Below are 20,747 nucleotides of genomic sequence, written 5' to 3' on the forward strand. Positions count from 1 at the left end.
CAGAGACTGGCGGAGAGCAGATGCTCAATACAGCGGTGGATAGATGCACATCCACCAACTCCTGTGACAGCCACTCTCAAGAAACAACCTTGGCTCCCCACCGCCTATAATACAGGAATCAAATGCTTGGAGCCTCCCTGGTTTTCAGTTAGTTCCAAATGAGGTGCTCATCGCACCCCAGAGGAGAAACAGGTGGTTCACACTGAGGCCCTGGGGAGGGGCCACCTTCACCTTCACCTCCACCCAGAAATGAGGCCCTTCTGGGCCACAGCAGGTGTTCCAGGCCTTGAGTGCCTGAGGGGGTGGAGGGGGAGCCAAGAGCTGGAGTAACAGCTGCGCTTTGAGGAGCAGGTGGAAATGGGGGGCGGGGGGAGGACAGGCCTTACAGAGCCCTGGTTTCTCCCGTGGGTGGCCCCTGCGGGGACAGGAAATTGAAACAGAAACCCAGCAGCCAGGCAGCGCCGTGCCTCCGCGGCCATCGGCCCTGGAGCAGAGCTGGGAAGGGCTGGCAGCCCCGTGACCTTGAGAAAGGACTAGGCCAGCCACGTCCAGACACCTTAGGAGAGGTGTGGCATTCTGGTCTGACCCAGGCTCGGGCTCTGAGGCAGTGACATCTGAACCTGGAGTTAGCTTGGTGTGAAAGAGTCTCCAACATCTAAAGTGAAGTGTCAGAAGCAATCGCTGGGTACTAGTAGCTTATGCTTGTAATCCCAGCCATTCAAAGGACGTGGTTCCAAGCCAGGCCAATTAACCAGCAAGAAGCCGAAGTAGAGCCGTGTGTGTGTGTGTGTGTGTGTGTGTGTGTGTGTGTGTGTGTATCCCCCCCTCTGCTCCCCCGCCCCGCAAAGTCCACAAAGAGCCAGTCTCGAAGCTTGGTTCTTGAATGTGTTTTTACTGAAAAAATCATTCATAAATTAACATACAAAAATGTACAAACACATGAGTAAATAATGTAATGACAAAGGACTACTCTTGTGAAAAGTGTTTAAAACATCCGTAGATTTCAGTGCAAAAATGTACCCCCGGCACCTCTTAAAACATGAAGGCAAGCTCAAAACCTAGCGCTGGATGAGCGGCCGCGCCCCGTGCCGCCACGCCCCGCCCGTCTGCGGAGAGGACGCTCGCGAGGGTCTGCGCCTGTCAAAATGAGGATTCTGTAAACACCCCAAAAACGAAAATGCATGAAGGGCCGCGCCCTGGCCACCCAGCAGTGGACCTGAGGGATTCTGCCACCCAACGCGTGAATCTGAGCTTCTGTTCCTTTTGCTTAAACGCGTGTTTTTCAGTCTGCACAGCTCGCGTGCGGGCCGGGTGCCCTGCTGCGGTACTGAACTTGGGCCGCGCACGCCGTGCAGGCTCGCCTAAGAGGTTCAGAGGTTCCGTTGGGGCGGCTGCTCCTGTGCTCACTTTGCAAAGACGCGAAGAATGGGGGAGGCGGGCGAAGGCCGAGTGTCCACTGGGGTCACGACGCCCCGAACCGCAGCCCCATCGCCCTGGCCGGCAGACGCGGCCTTCCCAGAGCCACCCAGCTGCGGCTCTCCGGCGTTCGGGGTGCCAGGGCAGGATGGCATGGAGGGGCGGGGGACATGACGTTTATTGCTATGCACACCCTAAGACGAAGGAAGAGCGAGTGGCGTGAGCGTTTGGAAGCGTGAAAGGCTCCGGCGTCCTCCAGGGCAGCGCCGCCCTGTCAGCCCAGCCGCGGCGTTCCCGCAGCGCGCCCGGGGCTCCGGAGCGAGCGCAGGCCGGGCCGGTCCCCCCCGCTCTGGGGGTCATACGTCCACAGACCCACGCGTGCAGCCGGAAGCCGCCGCCCACGTCCACATGCCCACACACGCCCGTGTAAACCATGAAAATCAAATGAGGTCGAAGGCAAACAAGGCAATTAAAAAAAAATATGAAGCACTCCAGAAAGTACTCCAAATCACAATATATAAATACGCCTTACGGAAAAGGAGGGGCAAGTCTAGCATGTTCCGGAATCCTGAAGAAGAGGCTGGCGGGAGCGGAGGGCTTTGGCTCAGGGGAAGAGGCACAAGTTCAAACGCAGTGCGCAATCCGACTCCGGACGCGGAGGAGGGCTCTGTGGGCATCCAGGTCACGGCGAGACCCGTCCACCCGGACCAGCCGACTCGGCACTGTCACCCGAGCCTCGCTGTGCGCTCGTCCCTGGGGGACGGAGTGGAGGCTGCGGCGAGGGATCTTTCCAGAAGTCTGAGAAGGGCCCAGGGATGGCTGAGGCGGGTGAGCAGAGGATCACCCCAAACACTCCTGCTCTCCCCAACACGCGGGGGCCCAGGAGCTGGCTGTGCACAGTTCCACACAGGTCCTGTTTCGTTTTTGGAGACGCGGCGTGAACAGCGCAGACTGGCCTCACTCCCCGTCCTCCCAGCTCAGCCTCCAAGCGCTGGGACTCCAGGCGTGCACCGCCACACCGGCTCCCGGGGCCTGCCGCTCTGAGCACACTACGCGGTGCTCCTCAGTAGCTGCCCCCGTTTAGGAGGAGGGGGAGAGAGGTGTGGCCGCAGGAGCCAAGGATGCCACAGGGACGCCATGGGACGGCAGGAGGAAGGGAGAGGAGGTCTGTCACCTGGACCACTCCCTTCCAAGTGACAGTGGAGGGAGCGGCGCATCCTCCTGGCCTCACCGCAACTCACACGAGTGATCTGATGCGTAAAGCTTTGCTGTGAATGGGAGCCAGCTATAAAATTAAATCTTACAAAGGCATTTACACGCTATGTACAGTTAGACTTCTTCAAGAAGCGAAGGTGGAGAGTCCGCTTGACGCCAGGCCCCCCTCCCCCAGTCCCCACCGAAGCAGGACATTTTAAAAAACAAGAACCAAAGAGCACACCAGAGGTGCAGAAGATGGCTGGCGAGGCCTGCCCACGGGGCCCCCTCGAGGGGTGTGTGGGGGGCCGGCTCCAGGGCAGACCCGGCAGCTCGCGGCGTCCGGGGCTGGGGCTCCTGACTGCGGAGGCGCCCCGCGGCTCGGCGGCGGCGCGGTGAGCTCGGCTCCGTCCTCCCAGCTCGCTGCGGCCGGTCCTTCACTCCCGACCAGCGCGGGCCGCGGCGCGGAGGCCGGCGTCCCCGGTGGTCCTGTCAGTAGTCTCCCACCTGGGCCAGCTCGGGGGTCAGGTTGACGGTGATGTTCTTATACAAGGCGTCGTACGTGACGTTTGCAAAGTAGTTGAGGTTGTTGAGCCCGTCCAGGCCCTGCCGCTCCTTGGACTTCCGCAGCAGCGCGTACCTGGGCGGGGGACACGCAGCTGGGCCCACCTCTCCCGGGCACTGCCCGGGCCCGCCTCCCGCCTCCCGCCTGCCTCCCCTGGCTGCTGCGTGCGCTGCCCACAGCGAACCCCATGCTGGGAGGGACACCCCACGCAGACCAGCCCACCTGGGGGGCCCAGAGGCAGAGCTGAGGGACGGGACAGGTGTGCAGAGAGCGCTCCCCTCCCCCCAGGCTCACAGGAGAAGGGCGCTGGCCGGAGCCACCCACCCCCTCCTGCATCGGGCTGTGGTGCCGGAACCGGGGCTCAGGACACCACGTGGTAGCCCAGACGCGGCATGGGGCTGGGGGGGGGGGGGAGCGCCCCCCCCCCCGCCCACGGCCGGCGCACACCTTCCCCACTCCGCACTCAGGGTGCTCAGCGAGTGACTCCCCAAATCACACTGGCGGCCTGCACCTCCCCTGCGCCCGCCTCAGGAAGCCTGCGCGCACACAGGCGCCGCAGGGGCCTGCCCGGTGGTCAGCCAGGCCCACAAACACGTGGGACGAACACGGTCGGTACCAACCTTCCGAGAAACTGGACCTCCCCTCGGTGGTGGTGGGGGATGGACCTGTACTTCCCCGTGTCCCCTTCAGGCCGGCTCACGGAGTAGCCCGCATTCTGTACCCTGTCCATGGGCGAGACACAACAGACCAGAGACCCTTAGAAGACACTCAGCGTAACACAGCCAAAGCCTCCCCTAGTGGTCAGGTGCTTTAACTCAGCGTCTCCTTTCGGGGTTGTACAGTAGAGAGGTGGGATGAACCTGTGCCCCCAAGATGTGCTACACTTCAGCCTGGCTTTTGCCATTTTATAGCTAAGGTTTTTCTGCCTGGGCTGGCTTCAAACCTCAATCCTCAGCCTCCTGAATAGGATTACAGATGACTGAAACTGTCGTTTAATTTCTGCATGTCAAGGTCTCACTACACAGCCCAGCCTAGCCTTTAACTCATATCCTCCTGCTTCAGCCTCCGACGTACTGGACTGCTGGTGTGTGCTATCACATCTGTGGAATTTAAATATATAAATCATATAAGTCAGGCTGGGAAGGTGGCTCAGTGGTAGAGCCCTTGCCTTGCATGCCTGAGGCTCTGGGTTCGATTCCTCAGCACCACATAAGCAAAAAGAAAAAAGCCAGAAAGGGTGCTCTGGCTCAAGTGGTAGAGTGCTAGCCTTGAGCTGAAGAGCTGAGGGACAGCGCCCAGGACCAGAGTTCAGGCCCCACGACGACCCCCCCCAAAAAAAATCATATTAAGACATGTCTCATGTGAACTGGGTCAGCACCACCCACTGCAACTGAAATACACTGTTGAACACATACACGTGTGCGTGCATGTGTGTACGCAGATGCCAGTCCTGGGGCTTGAACTCAGGGCCTGGGCACCATCACTGAGCTTTTTTTGCTCAAGGCTTGAGCTCTTACCACTTGCCACTTCTGGCTTTTTGGTAGTTAACTGGAGATAAAGAGTTGCATGGATTTTCCTCACTGAGCTGGGTCTGAACTGTGGCCCTCAGATCTCAGCCTCCTGAGCAGCCGTGGGTGCCAGCTTCCTGAACAGACGATTAAACCCAACCGCTCCCTTTGGTTATGAGGCTTGGACACCCTGGCTTCGCCTCCCTGTCCGGCCACGGGCAGGGCGGCAGGGTGTGCCTGAGGTCCACACCTGTTCCAGAGGTCGTCATCCTCGCCACCCCAGCCCCAGAACGCGTTAGGAAAGCCATTGATCTTCCGGAACTGCTCCACAGTGAGGCCGCTCACTCCGCCAAAGAACTCCGTGTAAGGAAGCCTGAAAGGAAAGACAGAGAGCTCCTGTGAAGGACAAACAGGGCTAAGAGGTGAATGTCCTGCAGCTGCCCTCCCTGCACAGCAGCACACCATCCATCCTCACCAGTACCCTCCCCGCCTTCCCAGAGAAACAAATGGCGTTTCCTTCTTCTCCAGGGCTGTGCCTCACACATACGAGGTAAGCGCCACACCAGGAAGCTACAACTCAGACCCTCACTTTTTCCAGGAGGGAAGCAGCACTGGGGCTTGAACTCAGGGCCTCGTATTTGCCAAGCAGGCACTCTACTATTTCTCAGCCACACCGTTGGTCCTGATTACCAGGATTTGAACTCAAGGACTCACATTTGCTCAGCTTCAGCTGGCTTTTTGCTATTTTGGAGATGGAGTCTCATGGACTTTTCTACCTGGGCTGGCCTCAAAACATGATCCTCTGGATCTCAGCTTCCTGGGCAGCTAGGATTATAGGTGTGAGCCACTGGCCTCTGGGTCCCTGCCAGTCCTGGCACTGTCCCTGAGTTTCTTTTGCTCAAGGTTAGTGCTCTACCACCTGAGCCACACTTTCACAGGTTCTGGCTTTTTTTTTGGTTAACTGGAGGTAAGAGTCTCACTGACTTTTCTTCCTCGGCTGGCTTTGAACCTCAATCCTCAGATCTCAGCCTCCCAAATAGCTAGGATTACAAGTGTGAGCCACCAACACACAGCCCTAGGTGATTTTTAACAAGTTTATTGAGAAAATAGCTATTCCACACAATTCACTCATTGAAAGTATGTAACCAGTGGTTTTTCTTCACTGAGTTGTGCAATGTGAGTGTCATCATTAGGACACGTCATCCCCCCACATTTCCCCCACCCCCAAACCACCCCTGGCAATCACTAATCTACTTTGTGTCTTCAGCTGTCAACATGCCTGTTCTGAAAGCTTCCACTCAATACACAGAACTGCCCTGTCCATGGGCTTAGTGCTGGCCTTTCTCTTAGCGGTGTCTCGAAGGCACACATCCCACTGTCCCCTTTCTTTGCTAAGAGAGCCCTGCAACTTGTCCACCAGCTGACGACACCCGGGACCACCCGTGCACCTCGTCTCTGCCACTGCTGACGGGAGGGCGCGATACTCACAGGTACATGTACTTGTCCAGTTTAGGTGCAAAGTGCCTGGGCATCTGCCCACACCCGTAATAGTTGCGGTCGCTTTCCGGGATGTGGTCCACGTCATGGAAAATCAGACAGTCCCACTCCAGGTCCTTCATGGCTTCTTGAAAACCAACGTTGAAAAGCATGGCTCGGTTAAAGGGTTGGGTGCCAACCTACAAGAGGCAGATTCTTTCTTTAGGTGATTCTTGAGTAAAATCTTTGCTCTTCACCATGCCGAATGAGAAGCAACTGGAGGAGGTCTCCATGTGCATGCGTGCTGGGCCCAGCCCCTCTGGGGAGGCGGCCCACAGGGTCGCCTGTGCTCCAGCGCGGTTGTCCTCGGATACAGAGCTGGGGGCAAACCCGAGCTCTCCTCTCCATGGCTGCCAAGGCAGAATCCTCCGTTTAACCGAAGTGAAGGGGATGGTAGGAGGAACACTGGCCTCCTCTGGTCCTTGCCACTCAGCAACATCTGCCAGTCACTGACTAACTGTAACTTCTGTCTAAGGCAAACCTAGTATGAGGAGGGGACAACATCACTGAGCTCACTAGGACTCAGGCCTAGTGACCAAGAACTCAGCGGCTCTGAAAAGCAGCTCCCAGGCATGGCCTCGCCAATCCCAACGCTGGCATTTGTTACCTGGCCAGTGACCAGTACCCAGCCTGGGTCAGGCATGAGCACAGTGATGTCAGATCCGCAGGGGCTCAAGCCCAGGGAGGCAGGAGTCGTGACTGCACCCCACTCCCACTCTTCCTCTTGATCTGTGGTGTAGTAGAAGGAGCCACGCACAGGCAGAGCAGTGTGGGCAGAGCCTTGGAGTGCTCAGGAGGCAGGGCGCCACACGAGCCTCACCGGGGAGCCCAGAGTACCAGGGGAACTCTGCAGTTTGTGTTCGCCTATGGAGCCTGTACAACTCCAGGGCTATGGGATCAAAGTTGAACGTGGTGGTGCCTGGCAAACCCCAGAACTCCTGAGTTTGAGGATGGCCTGGGCCACAAAGCGAACCCCTGTGTCACCAGACCAAAATAAAAACCAAAAAAGAAATACTAGGCACCAATGGCTCACACCTGTAATCCTCGCTGCTCAGGAAGCTGAGGTTCATAGTTCAAAGGCAGCCTGGGAAAGAAAGTCTATGAGGCTCTTATCTCCAATTAAGCATCAAAAACCCAAAAGTGGCTCAAGGAGTAGAGGCTGGAGCATAAAAGCTAAGGGACAACACTCAGTGCGAGCGAGCGAGCACGCATTTACACACATGCGCGCGTGTACACACACACAGAATACTACACAACCGCAGGAGGGGAAGGGGGCAGGGGCAAATTTACTGACTCAATTTGCCATGTGGGTCTTTAATCCCAATACGCTTAATGTTAGAGCAAAACTACACCAGAGGCTCAAAGAAGTCTGCAGAGGCCCTGGCCAGCGGCACAAGGCTCCTAAACATTTGGTAGTCTCCACCCCATGGCCACTCCCTGGGCCCGACCTCTTCGGTGGATTTCAGGCGCTTCCTGGGCTGGGAGGCTGCAGATAACACCAGCACAGGCCGGAGGGAACAGGAGGAAACACAGATCTGCAGAGTTGGGCAACACCACACACCACTCAGAGCAGCTTGGTGCTGCGGTTTCTGCGCCGTGGCTCCAGGCACTGAGGACAGATCAGCACCAGCAGTTCCACCGCTGCCTCAGAAGAGCAGGAGAGGCAAGGGCCCACTGCTCACCTGCTCCACCACGTAGAATGCGAACTGCAGGCGCTGCCGCTGGAGCATGGGCAGCAGGTGTCTGAGCAGGACTGGCAGGTGCTCGTGGCGGTTCCGGAAGGGGATAAGGATGGCCACCTGCAGCAGGTCACAAGAGGAAGTCACCAGGTCAGTTCCCTGGTCGTCCGTAGAGCCGGGCACCCCTGCAGAAGGTCTGGGGCGTCCACATCCCGTGCTGCAGGCCTGCGCCAGCAAGACCACCGTGGGCCTCAGAGCGTCTTCTCGCCTAACTGCACTGAGCTCTTACCCGGTGCCCGCCGCACAGTACACTGTGTGCCTCCCACTGCCATAAATGCTCGGCCGTACAAACTTGTCCACACTGAGAGACCTCACAGCCAGGAAGAACAGCCTTGAGCAAACCTGGGGCTAAGCTGCATTCTATTCTATTCCATTCTATATCCTATCCTCTGCACATGTACAGTAGCTCTACCACCTGAGCCCTCCCACCCCATCCTGCATAGGTCTTACTGTCACCACGAAGACAAGGCATGGAGTGCTGGCTGTGGAGCCGGCTCTGTGGCTGCCACTAGACCTCCTCCCCCTCAAGTTTCCAAACACACTCCTGCCCCATCACCAAAATAATGCCAATTTCTTTTTTTTTTTTTTGTCGGTCATGGGGCTTGAACTCTGGGCCTGGGCGCTGTCCCTCAGCTCTTCAGCTCAAGGCGAGCGCTCTACCACTTGAGCTACAGCGCCACTTTCAATGCCAATTTCTATGTTGAGGGAAGAACCCGTGGACTCTATCTGATGCAAACACAGTGGTGGGGAGAAGTGAGCCGGATGAGGAAATGGGCTTTGCAGCCCTGGGCCATGCCCGACACCCCACCTTCCACCGGGGCACGCAGTCGGAAGGCCTCCAGTGGCCCCCAAGCTTGATGGTGGGGTCTCTGGAGAAGAGCTCATGGATGCTGTCCATTCCGATCTCACTCATGTTTACATCGATGGGGCCCTCTGAATGAACACACAGGAGAAAAGGTCAAGAGGGTGTACAAGACCAGATTCTCCCTCTGTCCCCCTTAGTCCCCAGGGAGACCAATGTTCCCTTCGCTGGTGCTTTACCAGGGGCTGAGCAGCAGCCCACTTCCCACTGTGCATTTCAGGGCATCACTACCAGCCAGTAAAGAAGTACAGGGAAGGTTAAGACCTTGGCCATGGGCTGTACTGAAGAGGCAAGAGCAGGTAGCGTCTCATGACCTCAGGCCAGATGTGTGAATGATGATTCGATAACACTACTCTGTTATTAAACTAAAACTGAGGTTCCAGGAAGATGACTGACATACGTAGGGAGACGTGACGAAAGAGCAGGCTTCCAGTAGCACCTGAGTGCCCACACCCAGACGTGCATGAGGGACAAGCGCATGCTCAGATACCAAGTACCTGCCAACTCCATTTTCTTTTTTTTTTTTTTTTGTCGGTCGTGGGGCTTGAACTCTGGGCCTGGGCGCTGTCCCTCAGCTCTTCAGCTCAAGGAGCGCTCTACCACTTGAGCTACAGCGCCACTTCCGGTTTTCTGAGTGGTTTATTGGAGATAGGAGTCTCGCGGTCTCTCCTGCCCGGGCTGGCTTTGAACCGCGATCCTCAGATCTCAGCCTCCTGAGTAGCTAGGATTACAGGCGTGAGCCACCAGCGCCCGGCGCCAACTCCATTTTCACTGGGCAAAAAAGTCAACTTATTTGCCTTAAAGAATAAATAAATAGCCAGGTGTTGGTGGCTCATATCTATAATCATAGCTTCTCAGGAGGCTGAGACCTGAAGATCAAGGTTCAAATCCAGCCCAGGCAGGAAAGTCCCTGTGAGATTCTTATCTCCAATAAACGACTCAGAAAAGGCCAGAAGTGGAGCTGTAGTTCGAGCGGTAGAGCACCAACCTTAAGCACAAAGAGGCTCAGGGACAGAGCCTAGGCCCTGAGTTCAAGCCCCAGGACCAGCAAAAAGAAAAATGAGGAAAGAGGGGAGGGGGAGAGGTGAGAGGAAGAATGGGGGAAGGAGAGAGAAAGAAGTAAGCAAGCAAGCTGGGCACCAGTGGCTCATGCTTATAAAACTAGCTACTCGGGAGGCTTAGATCTGGAGGACCATGGTTGGAGGGGAGGGAGGGGAGGAAAGGGGAGAGGCAGAACTAAGCACCCAAAGTACAGAAATGTGTTGTTCGTTGGCTATCATGTTTTAGATCACACATGGGATTCCAAACATAGCACAGAAAAACAAAAGTGAGGATCTAGAGATTTTTCTTTTAAACAAGCCTGTTAAAAACAAAACCTCTGACTTATCAAAGTCGTTATCATCAGTGTTGGTTTATAGTAACAGACAACCCTCTAGTTACAAAGGAGGGGCATGTGTAAAGGATGGAGGAAGAGGGTGTAAAACACCAGGCAGGAGCAGCCCTGCAAAGTGACTTCTCCAGACTATGCTCCTGGTGGCAGAGAATCATTTCCACCCTTCAAAGAGGCAGAGATGCTTAGTCTCCCCTTTCTTCTAATCAGGGATAGGCCCGTCCCAAAGCCCAGGGGCTGCACTGCTACTCACTCATGGAAGGGAGCCTCTCGGGGCAGGGATGGTTTGCAAAGTAGGTGAAGTCTTCAGGAAGAAAGGTCGTGGTTGGAGGGGAGATCTCGCTGTGGTTCAAGTCAAGAGGGTAATCTATGGAGTAAGGGAGAGAAAACTCAGACTGGTACATGCCACCGGTTCCCACCAGCCCTCTGAAGCACTTCCCTCCCGCGTCCACTTGGTGGGGTCATGGCTAAAGTCATGAACCCATGGATCAGAAGGTAAGGAGGGAGGGAGCTGTGGGCAGGACTCGGGTCTGTTCTCCTGGCACCAGGAGCTTTTGTGCACTGTAACTAACTGAAGGGCATACTTCTCCTCCCACCGAGTACCCATCTCTTCATGTGCCAGCTGCCCCAGCATGACCCGGTGCCCTTCCACACTATGCAGCGTTCTCCATGGACAACAGGCTCTCCTCCCCTTCCTTCTCCCTGTCCCCATCCTCACTGCCCTCTCCTCTCCTAACTGTGCTAGGGCCAGCTTTGGTGTTTAGGATGACCATTCCATAAACACCAGTCGTGGCGGAGAAGCCTATGTGTGAAGTAAGGCCGCAGGCCATCCCCCCTCCCTGCCCCCCCGAGCTCACTTGCCTTACCCACCATGGCAAGAGATGTACGTTGAAGCAATCAGAACATTCTAGAGTGTGGAGTGTGATGAGCAGGGGAGGGAGATGGTGGGGATTGTAAATTGGTAGCAGAGGGCACCTGGAACTTGCGGGTCGGCCTGAGAAGAGCCGACCAACAGCCTAGCCCCTCACTTCCAAGCCGGGCTGGGTGGGATGAAGCCAGAAAGCTCTCTCCCAATGCTAGTAGTCTGGGGCACCCTCACCCCCACCTCAACCAATGGCAAATTGTGCAAGATTTGTGGTTATACACATCCACAAATCTCCTGCCGCAGGAAGTATGTCCTGGTCACCTCATCAGGTTCATTTCCAGACGCCCAGTCCTGATTTCCAAAAGTACATTCTTAGAAGACAACTGCCACTTTGGTTTTTAAGCTCAAAATAAAATATGACTTAGGGCCACACCAAGGCTTTCTGTTCCCTTGGTTGCCGCTCAGGGCATGGGCACTCAATGTATGCAGGCACTGGCTAGCTGCAGATGTTGGTCCTCAACACCCTGTCTGACTGGGCCAGGCGGAGAAACGCCTTGAGGGGAACCCGAACAGCGCGTGTGCAGTGACACTGGAGCTGACCTGGTCTCAGCTCCTTCTGTGGCTTCCTAGTCAATCTACTCCCTCATTTAAACCAAGGTGGGAATGGCAGGGCAGTCAGCCACCCCCCACTCCGTGCTGCACCCAGGTCCCTAACGTGAGCACCCTGGAGCCCCATCCCTACGACAGGACACAGAGCCACTCTCTGAGTTCCTGGGAGGAAACACGACATAATGTTCTGTCCACCATGCAGCAAGGCAGTCTCTGAAGGCAAAGACTTCGGTCTACTAGGGGGGCAGATATATTCAACACAAACTTGGTGATTTGTCAGGGATAGGGGTACATTCCTCTAACCCTAGTAACTTGTGAGAATGGATGAAACAGAAGAATGGTGAGTTCAAGGCCAGCCTGAGCTAATAATAAAATCCTGTTTTAAAAACAAAGTGAAGGCTGGGAATGTGGCTTAGTGGCTGAGTGTTTGCCTAGCATGCATGAAGCCCTGGGGTCGATTCCTAGTACCACATAAACAGAAAAGTCCAGAAGTGGGGCTGTGGCTCAAGTGGCAAAGTGTTGACCTTGAGCAATAAGAAGCTTTTAGGCCCTGAGTTCAAGCCCCAGAACTAGCAAAACAAAAAAAAAATCAAAGACCAAATGGAGGATCACAGTGGAAAGTAACACAGGCAGAAAAGTCTGTGGGTTTCCACCTCCAATCAACAGCAAAACACAGGGATGTGGGTATGGCTCAAGATACAGCACCAGCTGAGCAAGCAAGCTGACTCAGAGTTCAAACTAAAATTAAAACTGTCAAACTAAAACAAAACTAATTTCTTAAAAATTAGATTATAATGCAAGCTAGGGAGGGGGGAGGGTAGATTCCTGTGGTGTATGGTAATTTGAGAATGAGAATACGGACACAAGCTCTGTGCAAGGAGCGAGAGTTCTGTGGACAGCGCTGTGGGCAGGGCCTAGCTCCTGGGCCGCAGCCTCTGACTTCTGAGAGTGCCGAGCTTGCCACATGCCCAGATGTGGCAGCCTCGGCTGACCTTGGAGAAGCAACAGAAACACCTGAACTGGAGAAGGCATGAAGGCACAAGTTCCTTCACCCAGAACATGGGGCAGGAGTCACATGACCCAGATGCTCTGCCCTCCCTAACAAAGGAGGTACACAAAAGATGGGGTGTGACTGTGAAAGACAGAGGGGCTGGGATGGGACTGAAAAAGAAGGAAAATCCTGCCTCCCAGACCAGCTCAGCTGACACAGTCTGCAACATCTAGCTACACAATGCATGAGGACACAGGGAAGCACAGGGATCCTTTCCAGTGGGACCCAGGTAGCCCCAGTGTGAAGATATCTGACAAGTCTCTACCCAGCTTTCCGCAAACTGGAGGAAGGACGGATCTAGCTTATCATTTTCTTAGCCACAGCCCTTTGTTGCACAAAGCTGGCTGGTAGGGCAAACTGATAAATAAGGATGTGGTCAGTTCTTTTAAGGATTTAACTTCCCTTAACTCCTGATTTCCCAAACATAAGCATTAAGTTTCATTTGCACAGCTCACAAACAGCAGATAAGACCATTCAGAGGGAAGCAATGTCCTACTCGTGTTTTTCTATCTGGCTTGGGTAAAACCAGTAAGAAAAGCCACAGATTTGGGGCACATCACCAGTGCTTGCCAAATGAAATCTCAGAAATTCTCTCTCTCCCCACCTTCCCCCACCCCATCTCTGGTCAGGCAGGGAAGTCTAACGGTGGAAGCACTTATATTCAGTTTCTCAGCTAAAAAAAAAAAAAGCCAAGTATGGTGGTGGTATGCCTATGATCCTGGGATTCCAGAGTCTGTACTCAGCAGGAGTTCAAGGCCAAACTGAACTACATAGCAAGAATGTCATAAAACAAGCAGAAACAAAACAAGATGGGGGTGGGGGAGCTTGCTCTTATATCTTCAAGGTGAAGAACGTGATAGGTAGTTTCGTATAAAACCAGCTAATCATGCTGGAAAGGTGGCTTTGTGGTAAGAGTGCTTGCCTAGCATGCATGGAACCCTGGGTTCTATTCCTCAGTACCACATAAACAACAACAACAAAAAGCCAGAACTGGTGCTGTGGCTTAGTGGTAGAGTGTTAGCCTTGAGCAAAAGAAGTTCAGGGACACTGTCCAGCTTTCAAGCCCAGGACCACCAAAAAACGAAACAAAACAGTTAATCAAGACCACTATTTGGGGGCTGGGAAGGTGGCTCAGTGGTAGAGCGCTTGCCTTGCATGCATGAGGCCCTGGGTTCGATTCCTCAGCACCACATAAACAGAAAAAGCCGGAAGTGGCACTGTGGGTCAAGTGATAGAGCCTAGCTTTGAGCTGAAGAGCTGAAGGACAGTGCCCAGGCCCAAAGTTCAGGCCCCACGACAGGCAAAAAAAAAAAAAAAGACCACTATTTGGAACAATTCTAGCACAATGCTGGGCAGGCCCTTTGTCATCCAACGTCTGTGTTTTCTCTTCCTAGCACCACAGCCAAGAGTGGAATGGTGTAAAGAACAGTATTCTTACAAGATGAGAGCCTGGTCACCAGCTAGGGCTTGGATCTGGGTGACTCTGCAGGCCCTGTGGTGGAGGCTTGTCCCCAACTTGCACTACTGTGAGGCAGTGGGAAATTCAATGGGCAAGGCCCACAGGGTCTTCAGGCCCTGAGGAGAAAGTGGGATCTTCCTTCCTTCTGCTTTATGGTCCTGAGGTGGGCAGACTGCCTCCACCGCAGCCCAAAAGCAAGGGGCCATCTCATCACAGACTTCAGTCTAACACTGGTAAGCCAAAAGAACCTCACCCAAGTTTTCACCTTTCTGCTGCTATAGCAGATTAAACACAGAATAAACAGCCAGGGTGAACAGGAAGGAAACTCCTTCCTCCACAAGAACTGCAACTTTCATGCACCAGTCCCCAATCACATGATGGTTATGAAGTAGAAATCTGCTATCTCAGCAAAAGCATCCATGAACGACAGAAAGTCCTCCCCAGAAGCCACCACAGGCAGACTGTCACAGCCACGGCTGCCTCGCGCACCTCAAACAACAAACTCCAAGAACAAGTGTGACGAATCCAAGTCGTTGTCTCCTGCCTGCCTGACATCCTCCACTGGATAGAGGAACACATTTCCTGAGAATATCCAATTATTTCCCAAGCCGCTTTTGGTGCTCCTGCTCTTCTGAGGTTCTAAGTGCATTCTCAGTCCGCTCGGAGGCGTGGCAAGATGTCACACTGTAACAGAAAACCTTCAGAGCATCCTCAAAGACACTCTGCCCCCTGCAGAGAAGCAGGAATGAGACCTGAGTATGCAGCCAGTCAAGTGTGGACTCCGGGGCAAGACTGCTCTCTGGGAGGCAGACTCCCTTTCTGCAGTCAATCTTCTCCTCTCAAGTGACTCAAGCCGCGAGTCCTAAGCGGACGGCCTCCCTTCTACCTACCTGAGTCGTTGAGGCTGCTGTTCCTCCTGGCATAGGCACTGCGAACCACCTGCTCGTACACCTGAGCACCGATGGTCCTCACGTTGTCCCGCAGCAGAATGCCTTGGGCCTGCACCATGAAGAGGTAGGTGTTCACTGCAGAGAGAACGAAGGGGTGAGCTCAAAGGCAAGCACAAAAACACCCTGTACACAATTTTGGGTTTTTTCTTTCTGGTTGGACTTTCAGAACCTGTTTCTGGGACACTAATGTCAGGAATGTCTGTCGTTTGTGGAAAAGCCTTATGCTTTCAAAACTTGGTTCTTTCTGGTCTCCAAATAACCAATCTGATTCTAGCACTGGACTGATAAAAAAGATCTTTGTTTTTGTTTTTGGCTAGTCCTGGGGCTTGAACTCAGGGCCTGGCACTGTCCCTGAACTTCTTTTGCTCAAGGCCAGTACTCTACTACCTCCGCCACAGCACCACTTCCAGCCTTTTCTCTTTATGTGGTACTGAAGAATTGAACCCAGGGTTTCATGCATCCTAGGCAAGCACTCTACCACTAAGCCACATTTCTGCCCCATCAAAAAGATCTTTAGAGCTGGGTACTGGTGGTCCATGCCTGTAATCCTAGCCACTCAGAAGGCTGAGATCTGAAAATTGTGGTTCAAAGCCAGCTTGAGCAGGAAAGTCTGTGAGAGTCTTAGCTCCAATTAACCACTACAAAACCGGAAGTGGTGCTGTGTCTCAAAGTGATAGAGTGTTAGCTTTGAGCACAAAGTTCACAGTCAGTGACTAGGCCCTGAGTTCAAGCCCCAGGACTGAATTTAAAAAAAAAAAAAAGACCTTTATGAGTGAACTGAAACACTGTAAAAGGTTTCTGTTCTTTTTAAATCTACCTTCTCTGCATTCAATGTACACACAGAGAAGACACTGACATCCTGCCTGGCCCGGCGACCTCTGCAGAGCAGTGCACAAAGCTCCTTGCACTTCCCTTGGGAGTTTGCAGAGAAAAGGAGATGAGAGAAGGCAGGCCAGTCCTCACGTCCACCCAACCAGGCCTGAAATCCGAGACTAAGGAGGACATGGGCGGCTACTCCCCAGCAACTACCATACATCAGAAAGAGCTCCTGCCATCTACCTGCCGCCTAAGCCCTCTGCCACATACATGTGAACTCCAGCACAGAGCATTATGTGTGTGTACTGCAGCACCACACTGAGACTCTCGCCAACTGGCATATGCTAATTTAAAACCAAAAGAAAGAGCACTGTGTCACTACTTTCCTAGAAATTGTTGAGCCATATACTGACTCACTTCCCCTCGCCATGTGCAAGAGGATGCCTTACAAGGCTGGCTCATTTACAAATCTATCTGTGTGTGTGTGTGTGTGTGTGTGTGTGTCTGTGTGTGTGTGATATCCTCTGATACTTGGATGCCCTCCAACCTGGCTGCAGCCATTCCTCCAAGCAGAACATGCAGCCTGGGGCTGTCAACTCTGGCTCTTTAACAAGATGAGTCTTGTTGATACTAGTCATTATGATCATAGAGTCCTGTACAAAATGAACAGTAAATGAGGGCTGTGTGTGTGTGTGTGTGTGTGTGAGAGAGAGAGAGAGAGAGAGAGAGAGAGAGAATGGATGATGGATGAATGGGCAGATGGATGTTTGGCTGGCTAGTGGATGGATAGGTGGGTGCCTGTATAGCTGGCTGGATGATGGATGGGTAGATAGATGGTTGGGTGGTTGGCTGGTTGGCTGATAGATGGGTAGATAGATGGTTGGCTGGCTGGTTGGCTGGATGATGGATGGGTAGATAGATGGTTGGTTGGTTGGCTGGTTGGCTGGCTGGATGATGGATGGGTAGATAGATGGTTGGCTGGCTGGAGGATGGATGGATAGATCGTTGGTTGACTGGCTGGCTGGTGGATGGATGATTAGATGGACAGATGGATGAATGGATAGTGGATGGATGGGTATCTACATAGATGGATAGATTGATGGATGGGTGGATAGATGGTTGGATGAATGAATGAGTGGACAGATGGATGAATGGATGGGTAAGTGGATGGATGGGTATCTACATAGATGGATAGATTGATGGATGGGTGGATAGATGGTTGGATGAATGAATGGGTGGACAGATGGATGAATGGATAGTGGATGGATGGGTATCTACATAGATGGATAGATTGATGGATGGGTGGATAGATGGTTGGATGAATGAATGGGTGGGTGGGTATATACACGTATATATGTATGGACAGAGGGATGGTGAATGGGTGGATAGATGGATGGATGGTGGATGGAGTCCTGACTTCATTCAAGCACTGCAGAGAGGAGTGTGGGCTTGGGGATAAACCAACTGGCCCAATCCTGGTGAAGCCCGGGCGGTTGGCTAGTGAACAGGGAGGTGGTTCTGTCTCTTCTTCTCCAGGAGCCCTCAGTCAAGGTTCAGAATGCTTTCAAGCAAGGCTCACTTGCACATCACCTTCCCCCACTGCAGAAAACAGAGCTGACACAGCTTAGTCTAGTGTAGGTAGGAACAGAGATGCTCACGACGGTAACCAAATGGAATCCCTCAATTCCCATCAAACAACAGTAACATCACCCTTCCACTTCCAGCTAATAGTGCAGTGCCAGATCATGGTGGGCCATAGCCCATAAATACTGTTAAATACTAGCCTCGAACTTCCTTTTTTTTTCTGTAGTCTGGCTCTATCACTGGGGTTGTAAGGCTCTTCCTGTCACCCGGGGGCCTCCTTTTCATCTCCAGGCACCACCGCACCAGTAGTGTATCTGCATGCACAGTGAGTGGCTACCATCTTCTCAGGTGTAGCTATAGGTGGACAGTACCTTCCCTCTCTTCCCCCACTGCAAAGACAGAGCTTCATCCCAGACCTGAATATTCTCCTGAAAGAGTTCCATAGGGCTGCCTGCTCTTTCTTCCTGTCTTTCCCTACCTTCATCCACAGCAGCCACTGACTGGCAGCAGGCAAACCCTGAGTCCTTGGGACCAGAGCCCACACAGCCCAGACGAAGTCACACACATCTTCCCCTTCCTGCAGTACATCATCCCTAAATCTACCTTTGTTTTACCTTTTTCTTTTGGTCTGGCTGCTAACAGTGTTGCTTATTAGACCGTTGGCATGGTCAGTGTGAACTAAGAAACACTCCAACTACATATCATGAATGCTGTTTCTAATTACTTATGGGAATAAGCCTAAAATGCTGAAAGAGAAAGTAAATATTAGCAAACAGAGGAAATCATGACAAATTCACAGATGAGGCTGGATGGGATCCAGTGCTTCCACATTGCCCAGAAACCATTTCCAAGAACAGAGATCACCATCTTCCGGACGCGCTGCCATCTGCGAAGAAGATGCTACTTCAGGAGGAAGAGGGCCGAGATGGACTCAAGCTCCATCTTTGTGTGGCAGGCAGATCTATGCCCTATTTCTTTCCTAGTAAACATTCCTATCACCTTTATTAAGTGAAAAGGACGGACAGACGGAGGCAAGCAGGCAAGAAAGCCAAGAAAATTCTACTTTGGGTTGGGCTCAAAATGTTTCCTGGTCTGTTCCACTGTTTTTCATGTAACCTTCTACAGTCACCTGAGAACCCCAGTTCCATGGGCCTCTCCCACCTGTACTCCGTGCAAACTGGCCTGGCTATCTGTACTGGACAGAGCATGGTGCCCATGCTCACAGAGTGGACAGGTACAACCATACGAGCTCAGAGACAAGCAAAACCCCTGGCTGCACAGTTCACCTGTCACCAAATTAACTGTCAACTTCAGCCCCTTCTGGAGATTCCCAATGCCCCACAACTCAAGGCCCAGAACCCTGTCTAAAAACCAGTCTAAAAACCTGTTTGCTATTTTAGTATTTCCAATGTGCTCAGGACTGACAAGGTGGATGACAATGTAATAAATTTTGAAATGATACCCAGTTGTTACATCCTCCATGGTTTCAACTAAGTTGGAACTGAGAACCTACTGTGTGCAATACTAGGAATGGTGAGACAGCACACAGTGTAAATATAATGAGCCAGTACAGGCTCACACCTGTAAATCCTAGCTGCTCAAGAGGCTGAGATCTGAAAATCAAGGTTCAAAGCCAGCCTCATCACCAATTAACAAGCAAAAAGCATGAAGGGGTACAGCACTAGCCTGTGTGGAAAAAGTACGGGAGAGTGTGAAGCCTTGAGTTCAAACCCAGTACTGGAACAAAAGAAAGCAACAACAACAAAACAAAACACAAGAGTGTGTAACTCAGGAGAGAACTGCTAGCACACGCCCAACACAAGTTCAGGCTTACTGATAATCTTCTTTGCATTCATTAGGCATTGTGGTTATTATCCAACTTTGGTGTCCACACTGAGAGCTGGATTATAACCATAATCCAGCTAAGGAAAATAAGCCCAGTTAGGTTTATAAGCAGAAACCTCTACCCAGATGCTGCCTCCTGCCCTGTGCTCATCTCTTGACCACAAGACAGGGCCTTTCTTCTTTTGTTCCTCGATTCTGACAGAGGATGTATACTCCACAGGACTCAAGCCAGCCTCCACTCCTTCCCAACCAAGCAATGCAATTTTCAATTGAACACACACTAATACCGACTATTGTCATGACAGAAAAGTGTCCCCCCCCCCTAAATTAAGGAAATCTCACAAATAAAATAATTTGGCACAATGAACCCAAGAAAGAACCATGAGTCTACACACTGTAGAATTTTGGGGCTGGGTATTTGTGGCTCAAGCCTGCAATCCTAGCTACTCAGGAGGCTGAGATCTGAGGATCACGATTCAAAACCAGCCCAATCAGGAAAGTCCATGAGACTCTTATTTCCAATTAACGACCAGAAAACCAGAAATAAAAGTTTGGCTCAAAGTGGTAAAGCACTAGCCTTGAGCAAAAGAGCACAGGGAAAGTACCAGGTCCTTAGTTCAAGCCCCATGACTAACAAAAAAAATTAGGATTTTATCCTAACAATTTGCATTCTTGCTTGTCCATCAGCAGCCAGTCCCTGCCAAGCACTCTTCCTACTGTCTAACCCACGCCCACACCCACACCCACACTCACCCTCATGCCTCTTACCTTCTTTGTCTCATTTTTTCTACATAACATATTTTAAACTGATACTTTTATGTGTGTGATAGTCCTGAAGCTTGAACTCAGGCCTGAGTGCTATCCCTTAGCTTATTTGCTCAAGACTATCGCTTATTACTCAAGCCATGGCTCCACCTCCTGCTTTTTTGGGCAGCTAATTGGAGATTAGAGTCTCATGGACTTTCCTAGCTAGTCTGGCTTTAAACTGTGATCCTTGGATCTCAGCTTTCTGGGTTGCTAAGATCATTACAGGCGTGAGCCACTGGCACCCAGCAAAATTTTCTGTTAATCTCATACCTCACAAAGCCCTATTAAAGGGTTCATGTGACATTAATTGTAACTAAATGTCCACCCAAAGGAACTGGCTAGGCTCCTGTCAGGCCAATGGCTGGAGACCAGGAGCCATAGAAGAGCAGGGATCACTCCAGCATGCGCAGACGAGCCTGCCTGGCCCTGAGCTACCACACAGTAACACAACAAACTACACTGTATGGCCAAAAGACGGGTCCTCTGTGTCACGTGGGGCAGAGGAGCCAAACACAAAGGGCTTGTGCAGCAGGGTGCCATGGATACCAGTC

The 20,747-nt window shown here is 52.6% G+C and overlaps 1 protein-coding gene and 1 long non-coding RNA gene across 2 annotated transcripts in view; one reads left to right on the top strand and one right to left on the bottom strand.

Annotated features, from left to right (window-relative positions):
- Window positions 1–878: 878 nt before the first annotated feature.
- LOC122127905 lies at window positions 879–19,336 on the top strand. Its single transcript, XR_006151326.1, has 3 exons — window positions 879–2,768; window positions 7,279–7,283; window positions 19,325–19,336. It is a non-coding gene; the product is annotated as an uncharacterized LOC122127905 (long non-coding RNA).
- B4galt5 (beta-1,4-galactosyltransferase 5) overlaps window positions 2,292–20,747 on the bottom strand; it is a 49,519-nt gene continuing 31,063 nt past the window's right edge. The window contains exons 2-10 of the mRNA XM_042702199.1: window positions 15,085–15,219; window positions 10,464–10,577; window positions 8,767–8,891; window positions 7,902–8,018; window positions 6,172–6,359; window positions 4,934–5,056; window positions 3,796–3,897; window positions 3,084–3,250; window positions 2,292–2,309 (exon numbers count right to left, since the gene is read on the bottom strand). Of these exons, the coding sequence (XP_042558133.1) occupies window positions 3,103–3,250; window positions 3,796–3,897; window positions 4,934–5,056; window positions 6,172–6,359; window positions 7,902–8,018; window positions 8,767–8,891; window positions 10,464–10,577; window positions 15,085–15,219 (1,052 nt within the window). The 3' untranslated portion in view covers window positions 2,292–2,309; window positions 3,084–3,102. The remainder of the gene's footprint in view (window positions 2,310–3,083; window positions 3,251–3,795; window positions 3,898–4,933; window positions 5,057–6,171; window positions 6,360–7,901; window positions 8,019–8,766; window positions 8,892–10,463; window positions 10,578–15,084; window positions 15,220–20,747) is intronic.

The sequence above is a fragment of the Dipodomys spectabilis genome, unplaced genomic scaffold (genome assembly GCF_019054845.1).
Source record: "Dipodomys spectabilis isolate Male_0828 unplaced genomic scaffold, ASM1905484v1 ptg000317l, whole genome shotgun sequence".
Classification (NCBI taxonomy): domain Eukaryota; kingdom Metazoa; phylum Chordata; class Mammalia; order Rodentia; family Heteromyidae; genus Dipodomys; species Dipodomys spectabilis.